Here is a 13,257-nt window from a genome sequence, read left to right on the forward strand (position 1 = left end):
GCACACGCACACATGCGCCCGCACATTGCTTTTTGTCAATGAATTGTTGATTACAGAGGTTTTAGTATTATTAGGGGTCAAGCCCACACGGCTGAAATGCACGGCCCAGTGATGCGTTCAAGATCTAGCGAGGCGTCGGAAAAATAGAAGCCATGCTATGGTAATTACTCACAGAAATACCACAACGTTTTTTGTATTTCATAGAAACGTAAGTATCTGAAAATGTAAAAAACGCAACAAATAAATGACGTGCCCGACACGGCATCAAACAGCCAACCGTCACTGAGAGTGCAGCTCTATTTACACAGACAACGCGGCGAGTAATAACAATGAGAATTTCTAGTTTACAGGCAAACATGGACGGTTGTTTTAAAGACAGGAGGGTTGCGCTGTGTAGACCATAGTGGTAGCATAGTGGTTGCTCCGCAAGATGAGCAGGAGACGATTGACTGGGGCGGGCGGGGGGGGAATCTGGCAGGGATCGTAAACTTGGGGGAAAATCGTAAACTTGGAAAATTGTGCTGTTTCAGGCGGGAAATTGTAAACTGGACCCCGTGTACTGCAGCCTGCAGCTATATTTACAATTATCATTATCAGTAGTATTATTATTCATTATTATTTGTTGTTTATTATTTATTGTTTATTATTATTGTTTTTATTTTTATTTTTTCAGTGTTTTATTCTTGCTATTTTATCATTATTGCCTGTTTTTGATGTGCTCTAAACACAAAAAAGAACAAAAAAAACCCTTTATTTTTCCAGAACAGTAAGTTACTTTGAAATCTGTACTTTAATAAAAAACAAATGTTTTGTCTTCTCAGTTCCGTTAGTTGCATGAAAAAACTAATTTCTGAACATTGGGTTCCGAGAAGAACACTGGAACCGCAACATTAAAAATACTGTTCTTTCTCGACACAAACAAAACCGTGTACGCATGTGTGTGAGTCATCACCCTCACCTCATCCGCCCGTTGTCAGGGCTTGATTCGATTCCTCCCAAGGCCTCACATCGTTCCAGGAGGCAAATAGAGCCTGGTTGTTACACCTGGTACCCCAATCGCTCCCTCCCACCCACATGTCATGTCCTCTCCTGTGTGTGTGAATCTGTAATGAATTAAATGTACCTTGACATATGTAATTATTCTCGGATGGCAGTCGCCACTTGACCCATCATGGAGCCTGCAAATGACTGTCCATCACTAGGAAATGAAATGAGGCAATCACGGCTAACTTCCCTCAGTTCAGGGATATGATTGAAGTGTAGCAAGATTAATTATAGTGGAGAGTTTTCTCAGGGTACGTTAGCCTCAGTGGCGGATTAAGGTGGTCATTGGCCCCTAGGTTACTGTTTGTGTGGGGCCCCGCTTTACTCCTCATGCTTAACCAGATTGATGATGTCCTGTCCGTCCAGAAAAATCCCAACCACGCTGCCCATTCTGGAAGCAAGTTTCACCGCATGCCGGCCTGTGAGCCCCCCATCAGCAACCACAACAAACAAACTGAACTAGAACAATGATCACGCACAACACAAAACACAAAATAAACAATGTGTTTATAAGGAATGCAACAAAACAAAAGTAGAAAGAAAAATGAAGAGAAAGCCAGAAAAAAACGTGCTTATGCGAGACGCTTCCGCAGCTCAGCATGCTCACTCCCTCTCTCCCCCTCCCCTCCCCCCGCTCTCTTTCTCTCTCAGTGGATGGTGGCCGCATCACTTGGTCCACACATCCACCCCATCAGCTGCTTAATTTTAGAAAATGCTTCTTATGGGCCAATAGAGGTCGATTATATTTTTTACCTCTGAAGTCAATTAAAATAATTTAAAATAGTCTGGACAATCCGGGGCTGTGCATGAATCCACGCCTGGTTAGCCTGCTGACCCTGAGAGGGTACATGACCAGGGTACATTAGTGTGCTCTTTCTTGTTGAGATGTCTATGTGAATGGCACCGCACATGCCTGTGTGCAAAACGTGCAAGCGAGTGCACTTTTACATGACTATCATGGAATAGTATAGTATATTCTGTGCAAGTAAAGACAAATTGAGTGACGGATACAAAAGAGGGAAGAGAGAGAGCAGGAGCCGGAGTAATGAGATGAAAGATAGAGATTTCCATCTCATGGTGTTGGAGGGGGGTTTTAAGGATTCCGGGGGGCCAAAACGCTTGGCCGGTGAAAACCACGCCAGGTGACACATCTGAAATTGGACTGCCACTCTGACTCTAGACCAGACCAGAGCAACGTGAGGACCAGTTACCTCCCCTCCTCTGCACATCCTGGGGATACGATCGAAATCAATGACGCCACACGCTGTCCAATTGAGCATTATTCTTGATGCGACGTGTGTTTGTTGGTTGAACGTCCACACCAGGTGGGGGCGCTCACGCCTTGATACTGTGAAGGAGGGGGAAGCGACGGTTCAAAGTTATCTCTTATTATCTAAAATGTGCCAGGGGAGCTGGAGTTCATGAGCTGCCTTGCTACCCTTCTTATAACAGTCGTAAGGCAAATCGAGTTCGGGGAATTCATGAGTGTAGCTTTGTAGTGCAGATTATAGTGGAGTTGATGTTGAAGCATGCAGGAAGTGTAGAAAGCTTAGAAAGGATCAGAATTTCCCTCTCGGCCGTCTGGAATCTGATTGAAGACGGGGCTGGACCTCAAATGCCCGGCTCTCCATGCCTCGCCCCATGCCAGGCTCCCAGCTGCAAGTCAAGAGGCTCATGTTCAGAGGCTCTTAGAATCAGCAAAGTTGTCCATTTCATCACAAAAACATTGAAGTTCAATATACTGGAAAGTCAACGTTAATTAAGCTTTTCGTGCTCAGAAGGAGGTTGTTTCTCCCGGTCAGTTGCTGAAAACATGAGATGGAGGGTGCATGGGATCCTTGCTTTCATCGAATTACCTTGAAACCGCTAACTGGAAAGATGTAGAAAAATGAAAAGGAAGATTTATATATAGACTTTCCCTTACTTTTTTTCTGTATATTCAAAACAAACAAAGAAACAGTAAAAACTGTGCAGTTTGATTGTTTATCAGGTACCCATGTGTCATGTCACGTCATGTTCATTCATATCCATTGGCCTCTCTCTGGGCCTCTTACAAATAAATTATTTTCTGCGTGTGTGGCAGGTGGTTCCTCTATATAAATGAGGTACAGCTCTGAATGGCCACTCTGGGAAGGGCATGTTGATTATGTTAGTTATTTATAGCTACCAATAATGGAGGGAAAACATTTAACACTACGCAGAAAAGATTTACTGTCAACACGTTGGTTTATTTGTGCCAACACCCCGAGCTAAAACTTACAGGATTTATGCTACAGAGAATACATTTTGGAAATAAAGGAACAATTCAGTGTGCCATATCTATTGGCCAACTAAATGTAATCAAATTCATAATGTGAGAATGGATTGACATGGTAGCATTTGGGAAGGCAAAACAACATTGTGTACCTGCGGCATTGGGACGTGGAGGCCGTGCGGCCTACTTGTCCAGAAGGACCCCTGCGCACAGGGGAGGCTGCAGCGGCATCTGCCATGGCTGGTCAGGCCAACATTTTTGGGGGGTGTTTAATCCTAACCATTGCTTAGATCTTTGATCTTGAATGAGAAGAGATGGGAAGGAGAAGAGAAGGATTTTTAATTGCTGGCCAATGTGTCTGGGAAAGGTTCCAGTTTGTCTGATAAATTATGAAAATATTGCACGATAGGCCCGTGGAGCTGCTGCCAATAACTGATATACAACAACACATGTAAGGGTGCGATCTTATGTTTGAGATATTTGAAAATAAAAATATAGAAATATAAAAAGCACCCTACAGCTACGCCTTAAAGAAGTGGGCATTCGCCTTAGAAGGTTGGAATAGCGGGAGACAAGAACTAAGCAGAATCTTTTCTAACTCTAGATTCAGTAAAGGGACAATGAGGGATTGTCGGGTTGAGATGGAAACCAGTCCATCCATCATATGTTTGTTTTTTTATCAACTCACCGACTCTTTGAACTCTCGACAGAAAAAAGACAGAAAAGCAGGAAGGGACAGGGTTCATCCCTCCGCCCCGGATGAACCCTCTCGAACCTGTCAAAAAACAGGAAAGAGGGGTCTATGGGAAGTCGACGGGGACAGAGCACATCACCCGACACACCCGTACACACACGACACGCAAAAGGCAGAAAGTCACCAGGGTCGCAGAGATCTCCCAGAGGAGGCTCCACTTTAGTGGCCCTTCCCCCAGTGTCCGACCAGCAGAAAATTTTTTGGGGGAGGGTGTTCAGCACGGTCGAAAAAGCTGTGACAGAGAATTAGAACCACAATGAACATCTCTCCCCTTTGCTCACTCCTTTCCTGCAAATGTAATTTCACAGGTCCAAACTCCGCTCGTGTTCGCCCCCCAATGGGCGAACATCTGCAGACTGCAGGGCGTCACGCTCCAAGATGGGCGTCCATTTGTTTGGCCAAATTGTTTTTGTTTCTTTTGCTTTTCATCACCTGGGGAACCTTCCTTCCTCCTCTTCCCTGTTTGCAGGTTTCCTTCTTCCTGTTCATCGTGTTTGTGGTGTACACCATGCTACCCTTCTCCATGAGGGGGGCCATGATCGCCAGCGTCGTCACCTGCTCCTCGCACACTATCACCCTCACCGTGTGCCTGGCGTCGGCCGCCCAGGAGCTGGAGCCGCTGGTGTGGCAGGTGAGATGGACACGCGGTTTAAGGAAAATATCTTATATCCACATTTAGTGTCCTGCATACAGTACGTCAGTTGGGAAGAGCATGATTTTATTGGGTGATCATTTTATGGGGGTTTGAGGGTGAGTGTGAATCTTTTTAGTGTTACTTCGACAACCTTGCAGTTGATCGCTTGGTAGGTGAAGATGTAGGTCTTTCAACAAGGAAATATATCTTTGCTTCGTTACATTTATTTCCAGCCGCTTTAGTGTTACCAATGTATCAGTTGAACCTCCACTGAGAGGTTCAGAGGAGTTGCATTGTACTGTGGCTGCTACACCCACACCCTCATGTTGTGTTAATCAACACTGGTTATATATTGGCTGGGTGTGTGTGTGTGTGTGTGTGTGTGTGTGTGTGTGTGTGTGTGTGTGTGTGTGTGTGTGTGTGTGTGTGTGTGTGTGTTTGTGTGTATGTTTCTGTGTGACTCACATCCCATTCAACAAATACCCCATGTGTTAAGTGAATGCCCATCGATATTTTTATTAGGGAACAACTCTTTGAAAAGCATACTTGGAATGAATGGCCTCTTGAAGCAGCAGCACGCACTCCAGCATACGCAGCCAACACAAGGCACAAAACAGAGTGGAACCTTGACAATGGCCTGGCACGCTGAACACCGTGCTTAACAACGCTGAAAAAAAAAAAGGAATAACAACATTGACCATAACATAAAGGGGAGAACAGACAGCAGGAAAAAAAAGAAAGACAATGAAAGATGAAAAATACTGCATCAACCCACTGTGTTCATCCAAACAAATAACACAAAATGGGGAAAAAACAGTTCTGCCGTTCTACATCCTGACACTATCCAAATAGTTCCACCATTCCATTCTGCGGATGTCGAGACATTATAATGGAGCGTGTTGGAAAAGGTTTGTACCGATTTTGTGCACAGCGAACCAAAGACAGCCCATTAAAATGCACAGCCACAGTTTAAAGAGCTCGGGGTTAATTTTAGTGGAGGAAGTTGGGATGGAAAAGCAGCGTAGAAGTGTGTGTGCTCAACTCTGACCTGGCTTTATCGGGTAATAACAATGTAAGCTTGAGCGGTGGTGTTAAGTAGGGGTAATTACTACCAAGACGATTCAGTAGGAATGCGTCACCTCCAAAGTTGACACACTGTGTGTGTGTGTGTGTGTGTGTGTGTGTGTGTGTGTGTGTGTGTGTGTGTGTGTGTGTGTGTGTGTGTGTGTGTGTGTGTGTGTGCGTGCGCGTGTGTGCGTGTGTGTGTGTGTGTGTGTGTGTGTGTGTGTGCAGATTCTCGCTAATGTCATCATCTTCACCTGTGGCAACCTGGCTGGAGCGTACCACAAGCACCTGATGGAGCTGGCTCTCAAACAGACCTACCAGGACACCTGCAACTGTATCAAATCGCCCATCAAGCTGGAGTTTGAAAAGCACCAGCAGGTATACTCTCAAGATTACTTTTTTTTTACTGAAGATAACTTTGAGATTATTTACTTTTGCATTGGAGGGATAAAGGTACGACACAAAAAAGACCAAAAAAATGCTGTTCTAATTGCAACAAACAATCTCCAATATCTTGGAATGCCGTACAATTCAGTAAAATTGAAAAAATGAATTAGAAAAACTTTGTGCACTTTTCTTTTGCGAATTGATTTTTTTCTGAATGATAACATGACCCTATACTAAGTTACTTGAAGTGATCATGGCAAACTTTTAAATGTAAATACAATACAAATTACCAATTTTTATAATTTTACCAGTCCTCTTTATTTGTACTTTTTTCTAATCCAATGAAGTAATCCCAATTACATGTAATTACTTGCTACAGTAGTATGCATCTTGATGTGTTTGTATTTGTGTAATAAAAAACAATAAATTAACTGCATTTTTTTCAATATAAGACACACAGTGCTTCACTTTGAACTTGTTGTAGGGTTAATGTGTCTATTGCCAAATAACACACACTTGTTGTCTACATCACACTCAGGTCCATCCTTCAGTAAGGACAGGGTCAGTGCAAAGCATGAACTCATTCAGATAGTTAGTAATATACGTAATTAACAATCAACACTGTAACAGCAGGTTCCAAGTTATTAATTATTATTATTTTACTCCCCCTGTGCAGGCAGCCAAAGATGAACGGGTCATGTAATGGCTTTGAGCAGATCATTTTAGAATCATTCATAATGAATTCCATAATTAACTTAAGCAAAAGTAGAAAAAAACAATCGAATCCTACTAGCCCCACTATGTTCTCTCTATATATTGTTAAAATTGATTTAGTGTGTGTGTGTGTGTGAGGGGAGGGGAAGGGGAGGGGGGTGGGGTTCTATTTTTAGGTGCCCCTCCGCCCATACCTCCACCACCCACCCTCCCCTCTCTCTGCACTTAATTTGCTGCTGTGTTTTAGGAAATGAGCCTGCAGTGTGTGAACAATATAATGACCCTCTTCGTTGTGAGCCGCATTTATGAGTCATGCCGCCTCAGGCATCCACTCGCACGCACACACACACACACACACCCACACACACGCACACACACACGCACACACACACGCACACACACACACACACACACACACACACACACACTGTATGTACATACTCGGGCAGACATAAACGCACAGACACGTGGGCGTGCGTTCACACACACTCCTCTGGCTAGACACTCGATCATCCCCCTCCCAAAAATATAACCCTCCCCTCACTGAAACAAGCCCTGTGGGCTCTAAAGTAATGGATGTAAACAAAAAAGAAAAAAAAATCCAATTGTAGGAACACAGGCAGGCAGGCTACAAACAGAACACAGGCAACATGCGTCCATTTATAAAATCCTGAATCCAGCCATTTGTCTGTGAGCCAGGATAATTCCCGTCCTCACAGCCTCCGTCTTCCTCCTTCTTTCCCCCTATGTACCGTTCATGTTGACGATGCATGTCCCTTCTAGCTCTGAGCGGTAAACCCTCTCCTTCTAATGACACATTCGGGGCCTTCAGTGCCTCATAATGCGTCACGGCCGATCTCTGAGAGACACGGCCGAACGGCTTGAGGATTGATTTTCGACAGAAGAGCTGGGATACTTCTGTCAGCCATCCCATCATGACTCAGACGTGCCACGATCCCACCGCTGCTCCTGTGCTTCCGTCGCTCTCTCTGCAGGAGCGTCTCCTGTTGTCTCTGCTGCCGGCGCACATCGCCAGGGTGATGAAGGCTGAGATCATCCAGAGGCTGCAGGGGCCCAACTTCGGCCGAGCCGAGAACGCCAACAACTTCCACAACCTCTACGTGCAGCGGCACACCAACGTCAGGTGACGGCTGTCTTAGTTTACCGCGCGCACACCCCTACCTCTGTCCTGTTGTCTTGTTCTGTTTTGGACTGTACTCGTGTTGCCCTGTCCTGTTCTGCCCCGCCACCCTCGCCACAGCTCATCTCTGCTCATCTTTCCATACTGTCTTCGCCTCTTCCTTTTCTCTATTTCTCTTTCGTCCCTACCCCCTCTCTCCACCTTGCTTCTTCTCTCCTCTCCACCGCCCTCCACTGAGCCTCCGCTCTCTCTCTCTTCTCTCCTCGGCTCTCGCTAACCACTTCTTTCTCCCAACCCCCGCCCTTGATTTCCAGTGGTCAAAATTCAATTAGAGAGTTAATCCCTCCAAGAGCATACTCCAGGGTCATTTGTCCAAACAAAGAGAAGGATCTGTCCTTTATTTATAACCGTAATGACGTCCTTCTGTAATATTGCTTGGGGTGAATGAAATGAAGAGGGGGAGATCACAGAGAGATGTGAGGTTATTGGCAAATCCAGGCTCACACCGAGAGTGAGCCTATGGGGCGTGCTTTGAAACACTCTTCAACTGGGTGGAGCTTTACAAGGAATACAGTCTTACTGAGGCCATGGACTGAAGTGGGACTCGTGTGTGTGGGTGTGTGTGTGTGTGTGTGTGTGTGTGTGTGTGTGTGTGTGTGTGTGTGTGTGTGTGTGTGTGTGTGTGTGTGTGTGTGTGTGTGTGTGTGTGTGTGTGTGTGTGTGTGTGTGTGTGTGTGTGTGTGTGTGTGTGTGTGTGTGTGAGCTCCTATAGTGATATCCTTTCTAATTAAACCATATTCTCATGGCAGTCTCACCGCAGAGTTCTGCGTCACCAGAGCAGAGAATGGATGGTGATGGATAGTGTTGGTGACTTAATCAAAACAGATTAGATTGTGCCGCACTTCACCCACACTCGACGGATAATGGAGGACCAGAAACCACCTAACTCTTCTGTTTTCGAGCTCCCAGCTCCCAGATAATCAGTGGTTGGTGAAGCAATAATGTTATAATCTCACCATCTTAGTTGGTAATAATACAACCAAAGGCGTAACTTTTTGTTTGGGGGACACAATAAAATGACACAATAAAATGGGGATGTCACCATATCCACTCCCACTCTAGCCATTTTGCCGCTTTAGGCAAACTGTCGACGGGGGAGAGTCACGGCAAAAGTGTCCCCATTATTACACGGCTCTGGTTTCGCTCCATAGGGAAATGGTCGCGGACCCCCCATTGCTGCCGCGCACATCGTCGGTACCGTTGGAGAGGGAGACAGGTGCGTAAACTGCACCCAGATTGCTCCCACTCCGCACGCCGATGCGTGCCAATTGTCGTATGTTATTATTGAGGGGGTCAACTCTGTTTTTCCCAGTAAGGGGAATTCCTCCTGTTGGATGCAAATGCTCTGGCTCCAATCGTTTTTTTTTTTTTTATATCCACTGAATTATTTTTTTCTCTCAGAAATGTTGTGCACAGGATTTTGCATCTATGACATCATTTTGAATAATAAAAATAAAAAGACCTACAGTAGTTACCTAATCTTCACAAGTTCATTTGTCAGTTCATCTTTCAAGTATAGCCTGAAAAAAGCACTGATGTTGAGACTTGTTTGTGCTTAGTCACTTTATACAGTATTAAAATGACAACATAATATGTTGACATATGTTGGCAATCTTTCGGAGAAGACAATCTTTATTTATTTGCCTGTTTTATGGTTGACCTACGAAGTCCCACCCATTTTAATCTGTGATTGGTTGATTGGCGGTCAATGCAGACAATGACAGCATTGGGATCATTTTAGCATCTGCATGAAGATTTTACAGCCCCAAGACAACTGAAATGTGTAAGAAGGTTTTGCTACATAATTGTGTACATTTGTATCATACAATTGCAACGTCAGTTCCAGAGAAAATGCTAAGGCTACGAACTTTTCTTCTGAATGTGACGATGCAAATTAATTCCTGGTCTTTTGTGTGAGAACAGCTCTCACTAAAAGTGAACCGTCGACATAAAGTGTCAAGATCCTGGAACAGAGCCACATTTAAAATTCATCGCTGTGCGTTGAAAAAATGAATCACGTCCTTCCATTCTTTAAATGTCTGAAAAATTGTGCAATGACGAATGGTAAATATGTAAACAAATAGCTCTAAGACCTTTGCTGGTTCTCTTTGCAGTATCCTGTACGCCGACATAGTGGGCTTCACCCGACTGGCCAGCGACTGCTCCCCAGGTGAACTAGTCCACATGCTGAACGAGCTCTTTGGAAAGTTCGACCAGATTGCGAAGGTAATGTATTCGTGAGGATGGACAGCTAAACACACACACACACACACACACACACACACACACACACACACACACACACACACACACACACACACACACAGTGTTGTTGACAGCTGCAGGTAGTAGTGTGGGCCGCTCTCCTCTGTTCTCATCTTTGACTCTTGACAGTTGAGTCACATCGTCCATTGGCTCTCGGTCCATCGTGCCCCGAGCTCACCCTCCCCCCTTTCCAACACCACCACACCACCACCACCACGCTTGCATAAACTCTGTGGCCCCAACAAATCGAGGAGTTAACCATCCCACGGCTTGCGGGGAGCTATGTTGGGAGGAGAGGGACGGGTGGTGGGCGGCTGTTTGAGAGCAAACAGCTTGACCGCTTGGACAATAAAGAATCAGAAGCATTTTGTACATGCATTTCAAGTGGTTGCCATATGCAGTTGCCATGTGACCAAACGCGGCACGTCGAAACACCCCCCATGTGGATGCCATGGCAAGTAAATTCAGTGAACAAGATGTGAGTACCACGGAGATCTTTTCTCGAACACCAGATCCAGATCCAGATCATGTGACTTGACTCTGCGTTCCGTGCAGCAATCTCCTTGGAACAGATGGACGGCTGGAAGACAGACAGGGTGGCTCGGTGTGTCAGAGTGTGGATACGATTCCCTGCGGCGCCCATCTGAGCTCCTATCCATCTGAGCTCCTCTCCATCTGAGCTCCTCCCCATCTGAGCTCCTCCCCATCTGAGCTCCTCTCCATCTGAGCTCCTCTCCATCTGAGCTCCTCTCCATCTGAGCTCCTCTCCATCTGAGCTCCTCTCCATCTGAGCTCCTCTCCATCTGAGCTCCTCCCCATCTGAGCTCCTTTCTTTTCAACTGAGCTAATTTCCAGCCACTGGTTTTTTTTTTTTACCTCTGGGATGGCCACTCCGGTGAGACCCCCAGAATCCTCATTGTAACGCGTGAACACCGGTGTAGCGACGACAGGAAACGGAGTGCAGCAGTGGAAGGAGTTAATTACAGAGTCGATTTTTTTGGGACGTATTTGTAGGGTCTAGCGATCATTTGAACGTTTGAACATTCTGCTACGTATATTAAACATTTGAGTTTTGACTCAAATGTTATATCGAGGCTTTTTTTTCTTTTCAATCTGGCTGTTACTGGAAGCGAGGATTACTGTGCAACACAGTAACTAACAGTCTGTTTTAACTTGAGTTACTTGTTTTCATACTCAAGTGGTTGATTTTAACAATACCTTCACTTGCAATAAAAGAAAGTGTCAAAGAAATGTCAATGACCTTTTCACCTCTGTCTGAGACACCACTGGAATATGGATAGAATTGCTTCATCCTAGTCTCAAAATTATCCTTGTACTTGAATCATTTCATTTATTTTTAAATTCATATTTTGATAATATACATCCCAATATTTCTCAGTAAAGTATTCTCTCTCTCTCGCTCTCTCTCTCTCTCTCTCTCTCTCTCTCACATTGTTTCTGTCCAGGAAAACGAGTGCATGCGCATCAAGATCCTGGGGGACTGTTACTACTGCGTGTCTGGGCTGCCGGAGTCTCTCCCTCAGCACGCCAGGAACTGTGTCAAGATGGGCCTGGATATGTGTGAGGCCATCAAGTAAAGCCCCATAGCCCTCTGTCACACACACATACACACACACACAGACACACACACACACACACACACACACACACACACACATGCACACACACACACACACACACACACACACACACACACACACAAAGAGATGCAGCATAAACCTGCAAAAAAGATAAATAAACATGGAAAAACACGCACACACAAATATCTGGACCCACATAAGCACGAGCAGCCAGGGACACACAGATGCACAGATAAAGCCACGACAACAAGAGACACAAACATAAACACGCAGAGGGACGCACAAACACATCACACACACACACACACACATGTTGTGGAACAGACCAAGCGGAAGGAATGCCAGACTGGGTTCCAGCGATGTTTGAACACCAGTGCAAACACCATGTGAGAGTGAGCCGATAAGCCTGCGTGCCGACTGAACCACTAATAAGTACAAACAAATGTAAAAGAAAACAAAAAAAAAAATGTTAATGCACGCACGCACGCAAGCACGCACGCACACACACACACACACACTCTGGCTCTTACATGATCACAATTCCGCAGACACATACCAAATTATATTGCATAGCTGATCGTAATCACTGGGCTTTTGAAATAAATGCTCTGAAAGCCAGTCTCCACAGAACGGCCTCTTCCACCGTCTCGTGTAAGCACACGCTTTGCTTATTTGTTGTGTTCTATTGGAATACAACAAGCTTTTTGATTTTTTTCCGTTCGTTAACAGTCGTTTAAGAGCAGTTTTCTTTTTTTTCGCGTTGGTGCTCCTCACGCAATATTCTATGCACCGCTGCGCAGGAAGGTCCGAGACGCCACCGGAGTCGACATCAACATGCGCGTTGGGGTGCATTCCGGGAACGTCTTGTGCGGCGTGATCGGCCTCCAGAAGTGGCAGTACGACGTCTGGTCGCACGACGTCACGCTGGCCAATCATATGGAAGCGGGCGGTGTGCCGGGGTGAGTCTGAGCCAAAAGCCATCTTTAATGGTTTACCTTTTTCTCCAGTGTTGTGGAAAATAAACCAGACAATCCATAGGAAATAGGAGTAGGGCGAATAGTTATGTCCTTTTAGTGCCGACTTTTAAATTGGCAGCATGAGGGTGTTTGACCAGGGGAGTCTCACACTCAGGATGTCAATATGGTGTTGGAAGCCCCAAAAGCAGCGCAAAGAGGCAGATTGGCACTCCTACCTCTCCTGGAACCAAGCTTCAGCTTTTAGAGATAATGTCTATAATAGAGTAAATAGATGAAACACAGGATAAATCAAACTCTCAATCGGTCCTCTCACTTTCCCTCCCCGTCTACTCTCCTCTTTTCTCTCTCATAACTTACCCTC

At 45.3% G+C, this 13,257-nt stretch overlaps 1 protein-coding gene across 1 annotated transcript in view; it reads left to right on the forward strand.

Annotated features, from left to right (window-relative positions):
* adcy2b (adenylate cyclase 2b (brain)) overlaps nucleotides 1-13,257 on the forward strand; it is a 37,255-nt gene that overhangs the window by 7,019 nt on the left and 16,979 nt on the right. The window contains exons 3-8 of the mRNA XM_080021558.1: nucleotides 4,522-4,683; nucleotides 5,980-6,129; nucleotides 7,848-7,996; nucleotides 10,168-10,279; nucleotides 11,785-11,912; nucleotides 12,720-12,878. Of these exons, the coding sequence (XP_079877684.1) occupies nucleotides 4,522-4,683; nucleotides 5,980-6,129; nucleotides 7,848-7,996; nucleotides 10,168-10,279; nucleotides 11,785-11,912; nucleotides 12,720-12,878 (860 nt within the window). The remainder of the gene's footprint in view (nucleotides 1-4,521; nucleotides 4,684-5,979; nucleotides 6,130-7,847; nucleotides 7,997-10,167; nucleotides 10,280-11,784; nucleotides 11,913-12,719; nucleotides 12,879-13,257) is intronic.

The sequence above is a fragment of the Zeus faber genome, assembly GCF_960531495.2.
Source record: "Zeus faber genome assembly, chromosome: 1".
NCBI classification, from domain to species: domain Eukaryota; kingdom Metazoa; phylum Chordata; class Actinopteri; order Zeiformes; family Zeidae; genus Zeus; species Zeus faber.